Here is a 23,724-nt window from a genome sequence, read left to right on the forward strand (position 1 = left end):
AGACACGGACGAGAGAAAAAAGGGAAGTACGAAAAGACAAAAAAAATAAAATTTGAAGAAAAAAAAAAGAAAATCAAAGTATAACTAGGCCCTAAGGGAGAGGGGTGAAAGGGTGAAAAAGGGTAGTGGGGTGGGGTTGTAACATCGATCGATAATCGTTTATGCGAACGCAATCATTTCTTTCGATTTGTTATCTTATTTTTGTTTCCGTTCTCAAAATTTCGTCCACTTTTCTTCCTTCGTTTTATTTTTCTTTTATATATATATATATATATATTTTTGTTTGTTTGTTTATTTTGTAAATCTACGTATCCGCGACGAACAAGACTGACTTATCATTACTCGTTTTTCATATTTCAATCGGCCACCTGTCGCGAAATAAAAAAAAAAAAAAAAAAAAGAAAGAAAAAAAAGATGATTTTTGTTTTTTTCCAATCGCATCTCAACTCCTCATTTCCGTTTACTTCCTCAATGGCGGCGCTTGAGTGTGATGCAAACAACCCTCAACGTTTTCCGGCCAATCGCAGACGTTCTCGTTCGGATTGAAAACTAAATTTACAGGACAGGGCATGTGATGTTTTCGTTCACCCTCGCACATGTAATACATCGTGCAATCACTTTTGTCCGGGTGATAGGATATGTGATTGTCCTCCTCGTCGCAGGTCACTTCGTTTGCTTTAAACAAAAAATAAATTAATAATTATTTTAAGCCTTTCGTTACAATACACTTTGCGCGATAGACGATAACGCAAATATAATGAATTTTGATAATATTTACGATCTTTCGTCGTGTATTTGCCATTTCTGGAAAACGTTTCATAGGGTCCGTCGTATTCCAATTTGATTTTGTAATCCGACAATTCTTTTTTCATTGCTTTGATCAACGGATATTTTCCTGCACCGCACGATCCTCGGAAATCGTCCATATCGATTGACCAGATCATAACGCCACCGAAACCTTCCTCTTTCAACCAGTTCATCTGGAAAATGAAAATGTAAAAATAACATTTTCTAATTTATTTGCCTCTTTCAATTAAATCGATGATCAATTGTCTGGTTAACTTACTTTGTTTATAAGACTTCTTTCGTCATCGAAACCAACCCATTGATCACCTTTGTAAGCAAATGGTACTTGTTGTTCGCTATCCCATACCAAAGTCGTGTTTTCTTCGTTCAAAAATCCACAGACCTGACCGATTCATAATTTTGTATTAATTTGATGATCTTAGGTTACGTAACTTAGAAATAAATTAAATAGATTACCTCGTAATACGATAAGAATCCAGCTTCGTTGGTGTAATTACCAGGTATTCCACCACCAGAAGCAGGTGCTCCAATATCAAATTTGTCTTGATCGACTAATGTAAACGATCTGCCATAAGTTGGCATACCTATCATCAATTTTTCTTTTGGCGCACCTTGTTTCACCCATTCTCGTGCACTGTAATCCTACAAAATTGAATAAGAAAAAGAAGCAAGGTAATATCAAAATCCAATGAAAATCGTAACCTTTTGATATGATAACGTTTGAAAATGTTATTAAATATTCGTTTAATCGATACTTACGACAGTTAATTTCTTTTGATAACTCGTTGCACTTTCGAGTGGATAAAGTGGACTGTTGTGTCCAACTTGTCGTTCCCATTGACCATGAAAATCGTACGTCATCACATTGATGAAGTCCAGGTACTTGGATATTTCTGGGACGTCGTATCTGATCGATTCGATAAATTTTTTTTTTATTATAACAAAATAACTTTCCTCCTCTTCTCCCCTTTCCCCCACCGATCAATTTTATTTATATTTAATTTTGTTTAACTTACCCTGCAGCTATAGCTTCGAAACTGGCAGGTACTGCAGCCGATAAAATTAATTTAGGTTGATCCGAACTCTTGGCTTCGCCTTCAAAAGCAAGCCTAAGTTCTTTCAGAAGATTCACGTAAGCTGTACGATCGTCAGCTCCTCTATAAAATCAAATTTATATTCTCGATCATACAACTCGTTTCCTCTTTTTTGTTTTCTTTTATTTAACATTTATTTATGTTATTCGTAATAGTCCAAAATGAATGATTTGATTATTATTTATTAGAATATTTAATTACCGTGGATATTCCCAATCAACGTCCAACCCATCGAATTTGTATTTCCTCAGAAATTCAATAGCTTCGTAAACGAATTGATTCATTCGGAAAGTATTGCTAGTCAAAGTTTTGAATGGCGTCGATCCGAAAGCCCAACCACCGATGGCCAACAATATCTGATAAATCATCGCAACGTTATTATAATAATTATGATAAATAATGAAGAATATAAAAAAGAAAAGCAGAAAATAAAAATGAAAAGAGTATTCGTACCTTAATGTCAGGATTTTTTTCGCGAAGTGCTATCAATCGTTTATACATTTCAACATCCTGATCGCTACCTTCGCTCAGCATATGATCGTTCAAGGTCGCGAAAGCATAGACGACGTGGGTGCACAGGGTTGGGTCAATGTCCTCGGGCAAGAATTTGCCAAGGCCTGGTCTCTTGTGGGACCAGTTGGTCAAATAACAAATGGCTTGTGCTTCCCTTTCTATCAAAAATCAAATAAAATCATTGAAATCATCGATCGGTATTCATTTTAAAAAATAATTACAATAATAATTACCATTAGTTGGCGTGTTAATAACCAATTGAGTAATTTTGGGTACTTTTTTGGCCTTGGTCAATGCATCGGAGATAGAAATCTTATAAGGTTCTGGTTTTTTAATGATTGTTTCCGTTATGGTAGTTGCCACCGAACTCCAATCGACATCTTTGGCATTCGGGCCACGAGACATTCCTCTCAATTCTTCTCTGATCGCACCGATCAATGGATATTTAACGTTACCGACGCAAGAAGTACCATTGAAATCGTCCATGTCTACCGTCCACACCATGGCACCACCGTAACCGGCTGATTTCAACCAATGCATTTTATTTCTTATCGATCTTTCGTCGTCGAAACCGACCCATTGATCACCGTAAACCAAATATGGTACTTTCATCTCGTCGTCCCAGATATATGCTGCCCCATTTTGCAACATTTCACAAATCTGAACCATAAGCAAACGCGCGCGCGCACGCACACACACCGTTGTTGATTTTATTTCATTTATTTGATTGAAACAGTGAAAAGAAAAGAAAAATAGAAACAAATAATAATAAGAAGAAGAAAGTTTACGGAAAATAATTAATGACTTGCCTCGTAATAAGCCAAGAAACCGGATTCCTTGGTGTACTCTCCAGCTTTACCACCACCACTGGCAGCTGAATGTACACGGAAGTTTGATGGGTTTGATAGCGTAAACGATCTACCATAAGTAGGCATACCGATGATCAACTTTTCTTTAGGAGCACCCAATCTTACCCACATCGATGCTGCGTTGTCAACGCTCAATTGTTTTTGCCATTCCGAATCCAAGGATGAAGCGAATAATGGCGCGTTGTGTCCGGTTTCTCTTTCCCATTTACCATGAAAGTCGTACGCCATGAGATTTATAAAGTCCAAGTAACTGGTAACACGGTCAAATATATTAGGGTGAAACAAAAAGTTCGTTCGGTTATTATATTACAAATTGTGTTATAATTATAAACTGCATAATGGGGATTGTTTTTTGAGTAAGATTTATTTTGGAAATGTTAATTACAAAAAAATGCACCAACTCGTTATAGGAGTCGTACGAAATGAAGAAATAAAGAAAAAAACAAAAAGAAGAAAAGAAGTTCTAACCTGGCAACAGCTGGTACATCGTAACCACCTTTAACGTTGTCAGGACCAACAGGTACAGCAGCTGTCAAAAGAAGACGTGATTTTTTCCTTTCCTGTGCCTCAGCTTCGAAAGCTTCTCGTAGTTCTGAAAAATGCAACAACGAACGTATTTCCTTTGCGATGTTTCAATTTTCAAATAAGATTGAAATTAAGTGCTTTCCGTAACTTTTGTAAAGATAATAATTAAACAAATTTTACCTTTCAATAATAGAACGTAATTCTTCTTGTCGTCACCACCTTTTGGATATTCCCAATCTATGTCGAGTCCGTCGAAATCTCGATCCCGCAAGTATGGTATTGCGCTGTAAATGAACGTTTGTCTCGCGTATCTCGTCGACGAAACGTCCTTGAATTTTTGGGTACCAAACGACCACCCACCTTTTGATAATAATAATAAAAATCACTAAATTTGTTTAAGTTTCGATTATTGTTTCAATGCAATAAACGCACGAATATCCCCATAACGGATAATTTTAATTGGATAAACATACCAACGGCAAGTAAAATCTTTAACGATGGATTACTTTTCTTCAAGTTGACTATTCTCTCGTAAAGACCAATTTTACCGTCCTTGGTCTCGTCGTTCGATTCGAAACTCGTCAATTTATTTTTCTTCAACCATCCGAATGCAAAGACCAAGTGGGTGCAAAGATCTGGTTGGATATCTTCCGGCATGAATTTACCGACCTTCGTTCGATACTGCGACCAATTTGTGTAATAACACACAACCTGTTAGGAAAAAACACAATAATTCATTTATTTTAAATATATAATTATGGGAAAGTACAATAGTATATATAATAAACAATCAAGTATATCGATGTACCTTGTAATCGTTCGTTTTCCCCGATTGAATCTCATTTTTTGTGTTTTTATTGTTAACGCGATTTCTTGTGACCTTGAACCTGTTAACACTAGCCGATACTTCTTGATCATTCGAGATTGATGGCGTTAAAGTTGTAGGCCTTCGTAATCTTTTTCTAGCGCCTTCATTGGTAAACAAAACATAATTGATTATTATTAAATCTTTTTTCGTTACGCGTCGTTTGTGCAAAGACACCGAATTTGGGAACTGGCCTGTGGGCGTGGCTTAAAAAACATGGCTGACTATTGTGTCCTTAAGTGAGATGTTTAACTGGGTTGGTACGAATTTAACTCAATAAAATTTTATTAGTGCCGAGAAAATGAAATGTTCGCGTAAAACAGGTTTTGGGTGGAAAATGTATGCGCATGGTGGCCATTTTATTACATTGCTATAGATATGTATTATAATTTTATAACCTTAAATGTCTAACTGAATAATTTATTATAAGTTATTATCGTTTTATTAGATTTTTGTCTAATTTTTCAATAGAATAAACAAATAAGGAATACCTTCTGCCTGATTTGAAAAACTCAGGAGGAATACCGCCAAGCAGGCAAGCAATAGCCTCCTAGTCGTCCTGTTGCTCGAGACCTGGAATGAAAGTGAACGTACATACAGGAGACGTTAAAAACATATACAAGGAAACGTGATTACGATTAAAACTTGGAGAAACATTCTTAAACGAAGTTTCTAGCCTCGAGCTAATCACGACTTTGTTGCTGGAGGGGAGGAGATGGGATGAGGAGTTCTGGTGGGGATAGAAGTGCGGGGGTTGGTTAACTCGTACGAATGATAATACAATACAAATTTTTATTATTGAAATACGAATTCGTGGCATCGATTAGACGGATAAATAGAAATGAGATGGAAAAAGTGATAGTTGTGCTAGAGACGGGATAAAAAAGGGGGACGGGGAATAGAAAAACAAACGGCGAAAGTACTTTGCGGTTATTTTACAATCAATTATCCGTACCGAACACGAATCGACGTTTTAATGTTAACATTATCGAAGATATTTATTTTACGAACGATCTTTCTTTTGTATTTTATTCTTTTTTTTTTTTTTTACAAGATGAAAGATCAATCGGAATGCGGTCTTAAAACTTTCTTGCGTTTTGATCCGTCGAATAGTTTTTGTTCGTATCATGTCAAAAGTGAATAATAAAAAGTTTAGTTTTAACTATCGTACGAATAATAATTCAATGAAAAACTAAAACAAAATGATGTATCGTTTATCTAATTGCAAAAATATTTTATAAATGAAGAACGATGGCAAAATTAGTTTCGAAATATTGATTTTAAAAGTGCACCGTATTTAAGTCGTCTAATTATAACGGATGACAAAAATAAAAGAAAATACACACCAATTTGTTCGAAAACAAAAGATATAAATAAAACAAATACAAACATTTCCTGAAAGTATTATCATATATCTCGATTAAAAGTGATAATCGTTATGGTTTTATCCGTTTCTCACTATGTTTCTTTATTTTTTTTCTTTATCTTAAATAATTCACCTTCGCTCGAATTACTCAACATACTTTTATGCACATATGCAATTGTAATTGCGACAACTTTGTTTTCACATGTGTGTGTACGTGTGTGTACATATATATATAAATATTAATTACGTTGAGTTGATTGTTGGTAATTTTCATTTTGCAGATTCATTCTCACTCTTCTCGATCATGAAAGACAGATCGCAATGATTGTTATTTTAATGTGGAAATGATGATGCAGCATTAGAGTCGTCTTTTAATTAACTTACTGTTTTAAAACAAGCATTACTAATTAACGCGGACGTGTATGAGTAATTCTCATTAATAATTAATTATCTTTCTCTTTCTTGTTTCTTTTTCATTAAGTGTTACACGGATAAGAAATAAGATATTTGCATACAAATGCATCTTCTTCTTTTTCTTCATTTTCCCCTATTCACCCCTCCCCCCCTCCCATCGTTCCGTACGTGTTTTGGTATTATTACAAAATGCAAAATGTTTCGTTTGAGACGATTTTGATTTATTAATAATTATTGTAATTATTATTAAATAGAAAATTCGTTAGATTTTATAGATTATTTTAAAGTTCGATCTAATCGTGCGAGAAAGTCACGGTTAATGGTTATACGGTTTTAACGGAAAGAAAGTTTTTCTTTTACGAATATAACAAATACTTTTTCTTTCCCACGATTATAAGCGTTTCTTTTTTTTTTTCTTTCTTCTTCTTCTTTTAACTATTTATTATTATCATAATTATTGTTATCGTTAACCCTTTCGTTGCGGAACGCTTTGCCACGAATATCGCGTCTCAAATTTGCATTCGTATGGACAACACGTTGCGTGGGTTGGTTGTAACGAAAGGGTTAAATTGAATCTACGAAATACCGGGTGTTCAATTTTATAATAAAATTGAAGGGGTAAATTTTATTCGCACCGTTGGTAAGGTGGGAACATAAAAGAATAAAAATTATTAGAATAAAGGAAAATTAGAAGAAAATATATTGAAAAATAGGACACACCGGAGTTTCTAATTTGCAATATACGTAAAAGACTGGTTCTGAAAGCGCATTAGAGATTAAATTCTAAAGTTAGGTTAAAAAAAAAAAAAAAAAAGATGGAATCGATCCTCCATTTCTTCCATTTCCGTTACGGATATATCGATTTCTCTCGTATTCATTCGATCGTTCGCTAACGAATCAGCTGATACGAAGTTATACGTACGTAAACGTACGTATGTGTATGTATGTATTTTATTGTGCACATTGATTCTTCGAATACATCATATTATGGTGAAAGAGGTATGGTCAGAGGCTGTGCCCGTAATTTAAAGTGAAATTTTCACGGACGGTCGCTCACGACGATCTAGAATTCTCTGTCTCGTGAAACCGAAGGAAGAACAAAAAGAAAAAAAAGAAAAGAAAAAAAGAAAAGAAAAAAAAATACTCACTCGTATACTACTCGTCGCGTTCAAGATGTTAACGTAATTCAAACTCGGACGTATAGTATTTATTAGGATACGTACTCGTTCACCGTGTCGACGTAATTTCAGAGTTTTTTTTTTTTTTTTTTTTTAAACGAACGAGAGAAAGAATAACGAAAGAAAGCTAGTAGAACGTTTTCTACGACACAGCTTAGTTTGTCTGTCAGAAAAGACAAAAATGAAATTGAATTTCATTGGATGATTAAAATTGAATAAGGGTGGATTTGGAAACGTGTTATTTATGCAACTCTATTTCATATATTAAATAATTTTCTATTCGACTAATATTACGAGTAAAAAATTAAAACTATTTCGTAATAAAAAAAAATCATTATTTTATGCTAGAAAAGAAGTGATTTAATATCGAAACAAAATGATGTTTCTTTACTTATACAATTACGGGTTAAGAATTATAAGGTATAGGAGAAATAAAAGTTATAAAAATGTATGAAACATCGGAGTTATCTTCCTTTCTCCGTTCTAATATCATAGAACATATTTCTTCATTCATGTATAACCATAGTAAGCGCATTCGACGATCGATAGCAAAGAGGACTTCGCAAATTACCGTTCTAAGCAATCCAAGTAGTCACGGATACTCGACAAGCCGTATAATGGAAGTCGTGTACCATGACAAAGGTGCCATTCTAAAAAGTCTCGTTTAGAAATCTCTTGCTTATGAGGGAATCCTTCTCCTAGTATAATATATATTTATCTATGCATCTATGTATTACTTCTATGTGTTTGATATACGAGTCATTTATATTGAAAGTGGCCCGAGTCTATTTTTATTTACTTTTTTTTTCTCTTGACCCGTAATAATATCTACTACTGGAAGTTAATTTTCATAAAAAAACATTTCGCAAAAAAAAAAAATAAAAAATAATGAACTTTGTTTGCTATTAAAATAAACAGCTCATATATTTCATCACGCGTGGACTGTTTATTGCAACGAAGTTATAGTCACATATATATTATATATAATTATATGTACTTTTATTTATTTATATATTTGTATCTTGTACTGAATATTTTCAATTACGAACTAAATGAATATTTTTGTCCACTCGGTTAAGATGCGTAACGAGATTTTGAAAATCAATAAATTGTGTCACTCTCTGTTATATGTTACACAAATTACTTTCTCAAAATATAATATTAAAATGAAATGACACGATTTTCTGACTAACACATTTCTTGTAAATAAATTATATATCTTTCTCTCTTTCTCTCTTTTTTTATTTCTTTTTTTTTTTTGTAATTAATATACATCCCATTGATCGACGTTTCCAATAGGATAGTAATTAAAGTAAAAAAATATGCAAGTTCATGTAAGTACTCTCTCTCTCTCTCTCTCTCTCTTCTCGTTGAACGATGTACTTCTTTATTCAAAATTCTGACGATAGCAATTAAAAATTTTGTGCATGATCACTTACATATATATATACATGTAGTAATTCATCTCATCGATAATGATTTCCCGATTTCTTTTTTAAAATTGCAAAATAACGCAGTTGTCGAACATTTCGTTCGCGTTAATCGTCGGCCAAGGAAAAAAAATAAATAAAGAAAGAGAAAGAGAGAAAAAAAAAGTACCGTAAGATGAATTCGTTCCCACCGGGCTTCTAGCTTTCTTTTCGACAGTACTCGTTGTCAACTCTCCTTGCATTTGCCTTCGAGAGTTGTGCTCCAATTTTTGCTCAAACTTCTTCTCTTCTCTTCTCTTCTCTTTTCTTCTCTTTAACACTCGTCTCATTTTATTTCTCTCTCTCTCTTTTTTTTTTTATTACTTCAACGTACGCCCTTTGATCTTACCGATGTTCGTCGTTCGATTTTCTTTTTTTTTTTCTTTTTTTCTTTCAATTTTATTTATCTCTTATATATAATTATCACATTTATTTTCTTATATGGTATCGATATGTGGGTCAATCGATTAACGATCTCGTTTGTAATTCAATAATATTCATTTTGTATTTTAACAAAAAGTAAAACAAATATAAGTAATTATCTGTAACACGTTGATTTTAAAAAGAAAATTTATAGGAAATCATTTGAATGGTAATTAAATCGATGATCGTTAATGACGGGTAATGATTTTTTCATTTCATTTCTCCAGGAAGATCCGAAAAAATTTAGTTGGATTATGGATTTTCATTAGGGATTATTATACCGTGGAATTATAACTTTTTTTTTCTTTTTTTTTTCTTTTTTTTATATAATACACATTCTCTCCTTATATATCCTTATAACTTCCTTCTATCGTTCAACGGGAACGTTGTTTCTGGGTTTTGCGTAACTACGGGGAGCAACATTTGGAGCGAGAAACAACAAATTAATATGAAAAAATGTTTCCACCTAATATCACGCGCGCCCGCGCTTTATACACGTTTTTATTTTAATTATTAACTATAGGTGTGGGGTAGGAAAATATTATTCTTCAATAATATAATTAATACGCTTTCTTTTATTCTTATTCTGAGAAAAAATTGATTTCTGGATTTTCACCAAATATTTTCACCTAATATTACGTTACACTTTTTATTTCAATTATTAATTATCCGTGCGGTATGATAATAATTATTCTTTAATTTTCATTCTTAACAAAATTGATTTCTCTCTCTGAATTTTCGGGTGATTTGGGAACTGTTCTTAGAAACGAGTTGCGATCATTTTGTTTTTCCATAAAACTCTTAAGGTTTTATATTGTTTTTTTTTTTTTTTTTTAAATAGTTTTCTTCAACTTTCCCGATGAGCGTGACACTTAATCTTGACTTTCCGTATTGGAGAACAACTTATATATTATTTATTACATTCCTGTCGTCGACCTCCTTAAGAGAATGGATTCGTTTCCGTTATATACCCAAGTTAGTAGCTTTCCTTCGTTGGATTACGTCTTTTTTTTTTATCAAACGTTCTCTCTCTCTCTCTCTCTCTCTCTTTCTCTCCCACTGGGTATCTTTTCTCTCCGTCACATTTACCTCGTTCGCGAGTTTCTCGAAAGCCTTGCTCTCCTTTTAAAATCACGATGATCGGCCAGAGAATAGGTTTGCGAATATGGCAAAACAAAAAAAAATGAAAAGAAAGAAAAAAGAACAAATGGAAGAAATGAAAGAAAAAAGCAGAAGCAAGATTAAACTCTAGTTTTCTTATTCTTAAATCGTGATTTAAAGATTTGGAAGTAGGTCGAGAAATTGTTGCAAGAATTTCTAAACATTCGTAGTAACCGAACAAACACACACACATAAAATGTATTTTATTATTTTATTTATTGTTTCGAAAAAGTGTCCAAACATTTTGATGTGCACATTTTACGCGTGAAATATAAACAAAAAAATTGAGTTTGTTGAAGAGGTAAGATTATTTAAATCAAAAGTTTTAAACAAATCTCGAGTGAGGCTCAAAACTTTTCAACCCTGCTCGTAGCAGGCTCAAGACTTTTCAACCCTGCTCGTAGCAGGCTCAAGACTTTTCAACCCTGCTCGTAGCAGGCTCAAGACTTTTCAACCCTGCTCGTAGTAGGCTCAGGACTTTTCAACCCTGCTCGTAGCAGGCTCAAGACTTTTCAACCCTGCTCGTAGCAGGTTCAAAACTTTTCAGACTTGCTCGTAGCAGGCTCAAGACTTTTCAACCCTGCTCGTAGCAGGCTCAAGACTTTTCAACCCTGCTCGTAGCAGGCTCAAAACTTTTCAGACTTGCTCTTAGTAGGCTCAGAACTTTTCAACCCTGCTCGTAGCAGGCTCAAAACTTTTCAACCTTGCTCGTAGCAGGCTCAAAACTTTTCAGACTTGCTCGTAGCAGGCTCAAGACTTTTCAACCCTGCTCGTAGCAAGCTCAAAACTTTTCAACCCTGCTCGTAGTAGGCTCAGGACTTTTCAGACTTGCTCGTAGCAGGCTCAAGACTTTTCAACCCTGCTCGTAGCAGGCTCAAGACTTTTCAACCTTGCTCGTAGCAGGCTCAAAACTTTTCAGACTTGCTCGTAGCAGGCTCAAGACTTTTCAACCCTGCTCGTAGCAGGCTCAAAACTTTTCAGACTTGCTCGTAGCAGGCTCAAGACTTTTCAACCCTGCTCGTAGCAAGCTCAAAACTTTTCAGACTTGCTCTTAGTAGGCTCAGAACTTTTCAACCCTGCTCGTAGCAGGCTCAAAACTTTTCAACCTTGCTCGTAGCAGGCTCAAAACTTTTCAGACTTGCTCTTAGTAGGCTCAGAACTTTTCAACCCTGCTCGTAGCAGGCTCAAAACTTTTCAGACTTGCTCTTAGTTGGCTCAGAACTTTTCAACCTTTTTAAAAAAAAAAATACTTTCCCATCCAATATAAAACGAAATGGTATATAAGAATGCGCGTGAATCTTTTTCCCCTCTTGTTTGGACAGTGTGTGGTCTCTATGGACACCTACGACCGTGTAGAATTTACAAATAAAAATCGGTTTCCTCTCCAACTATGATCTTATCTTATAAAACGAATAGGATGACTAACCCGATGCGATGTACTTTATACACGGTCAGTGCACTCTCGTACATTTGTATGCGTTCTAAGAATTCTATTAACCAGACAGATCGACAGCTATTTCTATTCTTAGGATCCCCACGATCATTTTTATTTCAAAATGATCTGACAATCTTTTTGAGATATTATTAAATAAATTTACTAAAAACGCGAAACAATTTGATTTTTCGAAATTTGATTTTAGAATTTGTCTAATTAAAATCGTAAATGAATTTTTTAAATATTATTCTAATATAAAATAACTCCGAATTGTTCTAACAATAATAATAATATTAATAATAATAATAATTATGAGTAACTAAAGTAAGAAAATATCGAGAATAAACTGTAACGCGAGTTAGACTCGTGCTTATTGTTTTTTTGGGCTCGTGTTTCTTACCACGAGTCTCGCTCGTATAATTGTAAAAACGATAATTATTATTATTTATAATTACGATGAATATATTATTTTTGGATATACTATTCGCGTGTACGATAAATAAATGAAATATAAATATCGAATTTTGTATTGTTTGCGTTGTTTAATATTATTTTTGAAGAAGATTAGACGTTTCTCGTTGTACTAGACATTAGAAAATCTTGATTATAGCATCTAAGCAGGCGAGAAGTCACGATTTAAGAGAACATAGTGGAACCTGTTTGATGCGTAGTACGAGGTAAGTATAAATCGCGCAAGGGTCACGAGGTCAGTCGTGTCACGATGAAAGTAAAGAGTTAACATCTTTCTATCCGCGTTTTTTTCATTTTTTTTTTGTTATCTAAATAAATAATCTCGTATAAATTTATTTTTTACACGCGGTATAAGATAATTGATTCTCCCGTTATTAGAAAATTATAAATACAACGATGATAAATAATTTAAGAAGAAAAAAAGTATGTACGATCGTACGTTAAAAAATAATTACCGTTTATAATGATAATAATAAACAATTTATAAAAAAATATAGGTCATATGTTAAGCAAATACAAATTATCTTAGCGACTAACTGTTACCAAAGAAAACTACTTTCTAATGTAAATGATTTAGGTTACAGAATTCGAATAATATATTTGATTTTAAATTTATAATTACATTTATATCTTGTTTTCTTTTTCATTATTATATTTTATAACAATCGAACGTTAATATTAACAAAGCGGAATGATAAGAGAACCGAGTAAAATTTTGATGACAAATCATTCGAATCGGTGAAATATTTTCGTTTGTTTTCCGATGCAGTTTCGAGAAGGTGCAACGATCGACAAAAATGTAATATAAATAAATAAAAATAAACATTGGGGAATGCAAGAACCATACTAACATATAGTAACGTTTGCTCGAATGCATGTGGAAGCTCTCGTGTATTCACGTACCGATTCGTTTTCAGGCTACGCACGTTTGCGAACCGTTTTCACCTGACTTCCGTTGCTTGAAACCCCGCTAAACGGCTTTACCATAGTCGTCTTACTTCGGGTCTTATGAAACTACTTTACAGTACTGGCTTTTATACTAACGAAGGATGAAATATCTTTCGCGATTAGATCGATTAGATTTTCAGATTTCTTCTTACAATTAGATCCTATTCCAAATGAACTTTCTGCTATTACAAAATCATTTTATATGGAATTATTATGAAACGTAAAGTAAACTGATGAATTATTTGGATCGTTCATCAATTTATGGTATTTGGTATTTTATTTGATTAGCACGAAACAAAACGTGTGTTCATTTAAAAATACAAGCAAGTTTTTCGATGACACTTTTTCAAGATCGTAGTAGCATTAACGTTTTATATATTTATTTTATTTCTCTTATTTGATATTTTTTCTTCTTCTTCTTCTTCTTCTTCTTCTTTTTATTCCTTTCATCTTTTTTCCAAGACTCGTGTTATCAACATACGCGCATAAACAACGAGGATTGAGAAATAATGTTGTACTATGTTATAGCAAACGAGTTGTGCAAAAATGGCATTGATACTTACCAACTTAGAATTGAAAAATAAAGTTCTTTCCAAAGAGAGATAGAAAAAGTGAGGAAAGAAAAAAAGGAAGACAAATGAGAAGAAGAAGAAGAAAAAGAAGTTTGGAAGAAAAAAAAAAGAAAAAAAAGAAAAGATAAAAAAGAAAAGGTAAAAGAAAATGTATGAAGGATTTTTATGCGTCATTAATCTGATCCACGTTATACGATCCTTAGATCTTGATATGTAATCTTGATCGTAATCTTTTACGATCGTCCAATAAAAATCGTCCACCCTTGATTTTCTATTCATTTATTCCTAAATGAATATTCATCTACTTGCAAGTAACATTTATATCTTATTACTATTTTCTTTTTTATTTTTTTTTTTCTATTATTTTCATTATTATAATACGTGCAAGTTGAATTTTTCACACACACACACACACATACTGTATTTGTATATTTGTATTATAAAAATAAAATAATTAATAATATTAAAAAAAAAATAAAAGTAATTTATTAAATAAAATAAATAATTAAACAAATAATTATAATCGTATTAGAAAAATAACTATGACGAGATACGAGATTAATAATAAATTTGTTGATTACATTAAATCGATTAGTATAATAAAGCTAATAAAATTCATAACGCGGACGAATCGTATGGTCGGCTTCGCAATTGGACGTTACTCAAAACCCCCATAAGATTTTCTACGTGCGTACAACGCGTGCACGATCGGACGCCACGAAAAAAAAAAGAAGAAAATAAAAAGAAAAAAAAAACATAGAAAATACTTACACATCGTCAACCTACGTGCATGCATATTCGGGGCAAGGACATTCCTTTCTATACGTGTGCTACACATCGATCCTTTATTCGCATTAATTTTATTTCTCGGAGCGTCGATAAACAAAAAAAAGAACAAAAAAAGAGAGAAAGAGGGAGGAAGAGTGAGAGGGAAAATATAATATTTAATAAAATTAACAAACGTATAAATAGAAAATAAATGATCTAATCGATTAAAAATATATACGCGCATTATTTCGTTTAATTATAATAATTATTAAATTTGCATCGAATCAACAAATTACATTAAATGACGAATTATAAATTATTGTCATTTTAATGTATAATGTTTTCCATATTATTAATCAACGAATGCAAATTATATTACATATTTTCGAATTAATTATATTATTTATAAATGATTAACAAACGAATGAGATAACAAACAAACGAAATTACTCGAAGAGAGAATAATTACCAAGTTAAATGATTCTTTTGTTATAAAAAAAAAGAAAAAGAAAAGAAAGAGAAGACAAGAAAATTTCTCGACAGGAGAAAGTGGCAAACGCGCAGTGATTATTGGCGGATTTTTAAAGTGGGGGAAAAAATCGTGCCACGCCTTCTGTATCAGTTTTAACGTCTCTTTGTCAGGTGATACCCGAGTCGAGAGTGTGCACGATCATTTACGTAGGAAGTTATTTTCTACCGTGATTCTTCCATATTTTTCTATCTTTTTCTTTTTTTTCTTTCTTTCTTTTTTTTACCATAACTAGGAAAGAAAATTAACGAGCTAGAAAATTGATTTGCAGGAAAAAGAAAGAAAAAGAAATAATAATAAGAAAGCGTGTACAAAAATTATAATAATTAAATCGACAAAAAAATTGGCAGACGAGAAAATACGAGATATAATAACTAATCAAAATGATTAGATTCGTTATTTTATTTCTTCTATTTCTTAATTGTAATGTTTTTCTTAACAATTTTATCCGTAACGAATTTCTTTTACGTTTTTAATACTCGAATACAGGTGAAAATAATAAAATTCTGAAAGTGGTTGTAGTATACTCGGTGTCGTCGGATTGAAGATCAAAATTATAAAATATTTTATTGATTATTTTGAATTATTAACAAAATTTTCATAATTTGTATATTTGCTTTTAAAGTAGATAATATTATTTTCTTTTTTTTCATTTAATTTATATTCACCGTTTAAGAAAACAATTGTTATGGTGGGTGGGGGCGGGTATTATATTTCTCCTTGTTTTATAATAACAGATTATTATTCTAATTGGTCGATAGGAAGATCGTAATAATCGATAATAAAACGATCGATGTATGTTTTATTAATAATCACGAACGTTTCTTCTTCATATTTTGTTTCTCTTATTTTTCTTCTTACGATCTTACAACATAATCCTGATTCAAGACCAACATGCGAGAATACCATTGGAATATTAACATTAGAATTATAAAAGTAGTCAAAGTAACGGGAGACTTTTATGATTATTCATATTACAGTTATCGAACATAATTAGTATCATTATATTTACAAAGTAATATTAATCGTGCAAATTGGTATCACCATTGGTGGAAGATTATTTTGATTATAGGATCGAAAAATGTTATCGTTAAAAAAGAAAAAAGAAAAAATTCATTGACGATTCGAACGGTGTATAAAAAATCTTAAAACTGTATAATAAATAATAATAAAAACTGTATCGTTATAAACAAAAATTCATCGTTAATTCGAATGGTGTATAGAAAATGTTTTTTTTTTTCGAAAAGGTTAAGATAATCGATTAGAAAGTGTTCGTTCGAAATTATAGTTATTTATATTTGTATCGAAGAATTCTTGTTTAAAATCAATCGAATAATATTTCGAATATATTTTTTAAAAAATAAAATCAAAATGAAAATAATTCTATAAGAGAAAAACGGGTAAATTTGAATGGTAAGCTACCGCGATAAAGTTTCTCTAACTAACTTTCAATGACAAATATTAAAATAAAATCAAAAGTGATAGCAGGCAGCACCATTCCAATGCGTCTACCGAGTAGATATTATTAACTCGAAGTTTCTCTTTCTCTCTCTCTCTCTTTCTCAAACAACTTTTCTCTTTTTCTTTACCGTTACGTCGCGGAACTTTTAATACCGATCGTTTCATTCATTATAATAATTCATTCATTAATAATACAACGTATATTTTCATAACATTCCTTTACGCATACATTTTTTTTGTAAATTATTTAAACAGGATGTATACTTATTTTTATTTTTTTATTTCACATTGTAAGATGTAACAAATTTTTGAATCAGCCTGTATACGCTAAGACGAAAAATGGTTTAATGCAATTATTTAGATAATAAAGAAATATAAAGCCCAATTAATATTTCTTAACGAAATCAAACGAAAGTTCAAAGTAAATAATTGCTAATAAGTGTTAACGTTCTATACATAATTAACTTTTTAATTGGTTTGAGAGATGTGTGTGTCTGTGTGTGTGTGTACAAATGTGCGATTAAAAATAAAACATCATGAAGATTATTACTTGTTTAAACATAGTTCATTACTAGAACACGAAGGTATTTAAAATAAATTGCAACTTTTAATTATTATTGTTTCTCTTTGCTAATTTACGATCTGTCTCATTAGAAAATCCCCGTGTTAACCTTTCTCACTTCGCATTCATTTCTAATTTAATAATATATGCGATTAAGAGAAAAATATAATATCGATAATTATAATAGTAATTAATCTTATTTGGAATAAATCAAAGTTTCATTCGAAAATTAGTGAATCGAGTGACATAAGGGTGGTGGTGGTGGGGGTGGTATCTACAGAGTATAGGTAAACTTTACGCAACATTGTGAGTGGTAAGTGTTAGCAATCGAGCGTGGCCAATTACGAATGCTGCTGCATTCTAATGATATTAATCGCTAGAGGAAATTACTCCACACCGTGTGGTACAACGCGTGGACTCTAACTTGTTCCGTTCAACGTTTGACACACGAAAAGAAACAAGATTTTTCTGATTGATTAGAAAGACAAATAGAAAAAAAGAACAACTACAAAAAATTCAATAAAAATAATATATTTTCTTAGTTGAATTTATATCAAATTGTTGCCAAATTAAATATCGAATAATAATTTTTTCTTCTTTTTCTTCTTCTTCTTTTGAAACGTCGATTTAATATCGATTATTCGAATTCTTTCGACGGTGCGTGCATGCAATTCGTTCTACCACCCCCCCCCGCGTCTCCCGATTGTAATTTCGTCAAAAATGATCTCACATGGATTGTCGAGATCTCACGTAACCGTGAGATAATCTTTTCGAACCAACCGGACAATAGTTTCGTGGGTATTGCGTAATGACAAACCTTCTTTCGCTTTTTCTTTTTCTTTCCTTTTTTTTTTTCTCCGTAAAATCTTATTTCTTTTCCCTCTTTTTGAGAAAATCAAGTTGAATCGATGAATACGTTCGAATGAAAATGATTTATGCTGCATTTTGTTTTGTTTTTATTAATTATTTGCCCCTTTCACGGAACCAATCCGGAATATATATTTGTAAAAGAAAAAAATGTCTCGAACAAGTCATCGCACCGATGAAAGTGAGTGGGCTCAGGTAACCCGGAAGGACGGAACGAGTTCTCGGTACCTGTAACATCGAAGGTCTTCGAGAATATATCGTACAACAGACTTGCTATACCTGTCTCTTTGAAACCTTTCTCGTATACGATAAAAGACACTTCGTGCTTACTTTGCGCAGAAATTAATTCGTCGAGTTTGCCGTTTAATCTTTCTAAAAGATCAACCTCGAAAATCTTTGTTTGTTTTTTTCGACACACGAAGAAGAAATCTTTATACGAGCGTAATAAATATGAATCATCGTTTTTATTTAATATTACACGCAAAATATTCATTTTCTATTTATACGATGATTCATTGTGCATATACGGTTGCATTAAATCAATGATTTATATTTGACGAGTCTACGATGACTTTGATCAACGATTCGATGTATCTACGGTTCGATCGAGTCAACGATTTGACGTATCTACGATGATTTCGATCAATGATTTCATGTATCTACAGTTTGGTCGAGTCAATGATTTGATGTATCTACGGTTCGATCGAGTCAATGATTTGATATACCTACGATGATTTCGATCAAAAATTTGATGTATCTACGATGATTTCGATCAATGATTCGATGTATCTACAGTTTGGTCGAGTCAATGATTTGATGTATCTACGGTTCGATCGAGTCAATGATTTGATGTACCTACGATGATTTCGATCAAAAATTTGATGTATCTACGATGATTTCGATCAATGATTCGATGTATCTACGGTTCGATCGAGTCAATGATTTTTCTCGAAAAAATTCTGAAGAATATTCATTTTCTATTTATACGATACTTAATTATGCATCTTTAGTTGCATTAAATCAATGATTTATATTTGATGAGTTTACTATGTGACTTTGATCAACGATTTGATGTATCTACGGTTCGACCATTCAATGATTCAAATTTACGATTAATTTGATCCGCGATTTATTAGAAATGATTGACGATAGGTTCGACTAATTGAAAAATAAATTTGATAAACAATCGAAAGTATCTTCTATCAATGGTGCATAGCAATCAACGACTCGTCGCAGATTGGTCGTTTGATCGCATGATCAATTATCTTAGATCACGATCCTAGTCGTTCCCGGAAACGGGAAATGTAAATTACTCGTTAAAAGAATTTTCTTTTCTTATTTTTCAATATAAAAGCATTAGATGGTTGCGGATGGATTTGAAACGAGGAAGCCTGTGAGAAAATATGATCCGCGTAAACCGCAATCCGTCACCGCAGCGATACTTTCTTTTTATTGGTCGGAGACGAGGTTTGCGTTAAAAAAAAAAAAAACAAAAAAAAAGACAACGCAAAATAGACAACGGAAAAAGAAAAACAAATCGATAAAATGGAGACAAATATTTTTAATAACGCGAATGTGTGTGTGTGCGTGTGCGTGTGCGTGTGTACGATAAGATTTATTATAATATATTTGGTGGAAAGTTGCTTGATATTTTGTTTGAAATGTAAGCGTTGCAAGTGTTGTAAGTATTTTAATACTTGTATATACTTGTACATTTACACCGGTCAAGCTGTCCTTTACACACCGGTCTCTATTAGACCGGTTCAACCGTGGTCTCGCATGAGTCCATGCGTGATGTAATATAATCGAAAATGGAACAAGTAGAAAGGAAGGAAAATAAAAAAACAACAACAAGAAAAAAAGTCAAACTCCAGTTGACTTTTTCTTTTGTTTTTTTTTTCTTCTTCTTCTTCTTCTTCTCATTACTCACGAATGTTGATTAAAAAAATCGGCCCAACCCGTTTGCTCGCGTTCCCTTTCAAAGGTTTACATTTTGGTGAAAATATATTTTATTCGTCAATAAAAATATTCATTTATTATGGAGACTCGTTTTAATGATATTTTCAAAGGGATGATGGTGGGGGGGGGGGTGATTAAAGTATTTAGAATAAAATATGTAGTTTGTATATGATACGCGGAAAAACATGCGAGACAATTTGAATTATTAATTGAAAATATTAGCATTTATCGAGAGGAAATAAATAAAAAAAATGTTTTCAGAAAAATGTCAACCCTGACACAATTGTGACCATCGATTTGATATCGATTCGACGAATTATTATTAATAACGATAATTAATATTTGCATTTATCTATCAAATAAATAACAATCAAACAGGATTATTCGTTTAATCTTACTTTGCTCATTTCATTTTCATTTACAACCAATCGCGTAAAAATAAACATTTATTCGAGTTGTTGCGTTGCTTACCTTCGAAGAAAATATTTTATTACATATATATATATATATATAGTATAATATAGTATTTTTAATTCGAGTATAAAATATGGCAACTTTATAATTCACATTTAAATTCTTCGAAGAAATCTAGAAACTTCGAGGATCTTCCGAATCGACCGAAAGCGAAAGAAAAAAAGTTGAAACGCAAAAGAGAAAGAGAAAGATCGATATTTTAATCCGAGACGCACGAGCACCATCGATCATGCTACCTCCAAAATCCAAAATTTTTCTCTCCGAAAAATTAGTCGAAGGACAATTCTCTCGACGAGAGAGAGAATTCTTCCTTTTTCTTTTTATTATTATTATTATTAAATATTTACTTGCATTCGTTAAATTCTATCATTCAATTCAAATATCGCGTTATAAAATTATGAAATATATTTTATTGAATCATCGAACTTAAAAAAAAAAAAAAAAAATATCAACCATAAGCCTTTTTTACTTTTTCATTATAATATGATTGGTTGTTTTATTTTGAAATGATATAAATTCATAATATATATAAAAAAAAAAAACACTCACCATGATTCCGAAATCTCGTTCTCCAACAGAAATCGAAAGATAGTGGGACTCCTTTCACGATTTATTTCACGCAGCAAAGATCACAATACACTCCGATCAAAATTTTGTACGAAATATACAACTAACAAATTAAAAAAAAAAAGAAACAATCTAATTCGTCAATGGGAAAAGAAAAAACAAGAAGAAGAAGAAGAAGAAGAAGAGGAAGAAGAAGAGAGGGATTTCGAACCTCTCGATCGATCGAACGATGAACAAACGAACGAACGAACGAACGATAAAAAACAAAATTACTCAGTTTTTTACCCGGTGAAAGAACTATAATAAATTTTACGATTCCGAACTTGACCAATCAAAAAATTTCATAAATTTATTTATATATATATATAATTAAAATATGGAATAGGAGAGATATCGTTGATACGAGTACGCGTAAATAAGAGAGAATGAAAGAAAGAGTGAAAGAAAATTATACAATAATTAATAATTAATAATTAATAATTAATAATAATAATAATAATAATAATAATAATAATAATACAAAAACCAATATTAAACAGAGCGATACGTATCGATGACAGAAAATCCGTCACCGCATGATCGTGAAAATGAGTGCCAACTATAATCTGGCACTGACAACAGCTCGGCAAAGACTGACTAGAGGTAACCAAGTTCCTCTCTACTACTGAGGTAACCAAGTTCCTCTCTACTACTGTCACTCTCTCTTTCTCTTTCCCCTTTCCCCTCTCCTCCTTGCACTCCCCCATTTCTTACTCTCTCTCTCTCTCTCTTTTTCTTTCCCTTTTTCTCTTTCTCCATACTTTAACATCGAGAGAGTAACATCGAACTACGACACCCTTCGCGCGTGCCCGTCTCTTTTCTATTTTCTATCTCTTTCTATTTCTTACGTATATTGTTTATCTTTGTCTATTATATGGGCTATCTAAGTTTATATCTTTCTATCTTTCATTTATTTGCCAGACATGTGTACCAGACACAACCGGTATTTCACTTCCATATAACATTTTCAATTGCACGGTGTCTCTTCTATCTCTTTCTATTATTTATATATTTCTCATATATTGTTTATCTTTGTCTATTATAGTATATCTATCTATTTCTATCTTTCATTTACTCGCTCGACATGTGTATCAGATACAACGAGTACTTCACTTGCATGCAACATTTTTTCAACTGCACGATCCGTCTGCCAGTCTTTTAACGTCTTTGACTACTTAAATGCATTTACATATTATCCTCCTTGTTTTAAAGTAACAAACATTTAATATAATTTTATTCGAATCTATAATTGAATTGTTTTTTTTTATTATTATTATTATTATCGTACTTAAAAATAATTGACGGGGATGAGTTATGGGTTATTGCGTTTAACGTTTGATGGATACAAAGAAAAATAAATGATCCCAAACGATTCGCATTGATTAATCAAAGAATTAAAAGAAACTAATTGATGAATCGATCGATCGATCGATCGATCGAAAAATTTGGTCGATCTCGTTCCTGACTTATGTTAGAACTAACCGAGGATACTTGCCTTTCATTTCGAGTATAGTCCGTGTATAAACTACACGGTATAGACGTGTAGCTTTGAATCAACGAATGAACAGCAAGAAACATCCAACAACTTCAACGTTGACTACTGTTGCTAATGGTCGTAGCGATTATGGTGGTGGTAGTGTTGGGTCCAAACAGATACAAATACTTACACCATAATGTATATACATTCTCGTGGTATAGTAGAAACGATTATGACGATAGTAGTAGTAGTAGTAGTAAGTACTTTAATAATACTCGGCAGTCGTTCGTTTTCTTCTAAGGGGCCCAAGTGGGCCCAAGTGGGTCCAATAAGCACACCAACGTTAAATGGGAACGCGAGAGTGAAACGTTGCCGTTGAAAACATACCGATGCACACAACTGACGCACAAATTTACATCCATACACACGTATACGCGTGTACGTACATCGGAAAATGATCCTAGGATCTTAGAACATCGAGGATGATATTATTGCTCGATAGATCGAACACTTATTAGATACCTGTATATTTACTAGAATTATTATTCAACCAATAACAGGTGCTTTCTTTTTGATTTATCGTTACACACGCACGCGTATTGATGATTCGATAAATTATCCGTTCGATTCGAATTCGATATTTCAATTGATTTATTTTCCAACGATGATTCTCATTCGTAGTTTCTCAAATCTTTTTTTTCCTTTTTTTCTCGATATTTTTTCGTTATAAATAATGAGATTACGATTATTTATCGAATAATGAAATAATTTGAAATACTTCGAAAGTATCGGATCCCCGGATAAGTTTAAAAGTATCATTCCGATATATTGCATACTCCTGTTCGAGAGAGCAAAATCCTTTCGCTTGCAACCAAGTTGATTGAAAAATTCGTTTACACATTCTTGTAGCC

At 32.3% G+C, this 23,724-nt stretch overlaps 1 protein-coding gene across 1 annotated transcript; it reads right to left on the reverse strand.

Annotated features, from left to right (window-relative positions):
- Positions 1-162: 162 nt before the first annotated feature.
- Positions 163-21,467, reverse strand: LOC122514425 (probable chitinase 10). Its single transcript, XM_043631241.1, has 16 exons — positions 21,280-21,467; positions 5,165-5,246; positions 4,617-4,777; positions 4,282-4,519; positions 3,989-4,168; positions 3,752-3,875; positions 3,224-3,533; positions 2,648-3,074; positions 2,355-2,572; positions 2,103-2,257; positions 1,824-1,964; positions 1,567-1,714; positions 1,264-1,449; positions 1,067-1,189; positions 779-980; positions 163-675 (listed from the first exon to the last, which is right to left on the reverse strand). Exons 1-16 carry the CDS (start codon positions 21,280-21,282, stop codon positions 461-463), a joined length of 2,913 nt encoding a protein of 970 aa, XP_043487176.1. The 5' UTR covers positions 21,283-21,467; the 3' UTR covers positions 163-460.
- Between the last annotated feature and the right edge of the window lie 2,257 nt (positions 21,468-23,724).

Source organism: Polistes fuscatus, unplaced genomic scaffold, assembly GCF_010416935.1.
Source record: "Polistes fuscatus isolate 324 unplaced genomic scaffold, CU_Pfus_HIC Scaffold15, whole genome shotgun sequence".
NCBI lineage: Eukaryota > Metazoa > Arthropoda > Insecta > Hymenoptera > Vespidae > Polistes > Polistes fuscatus.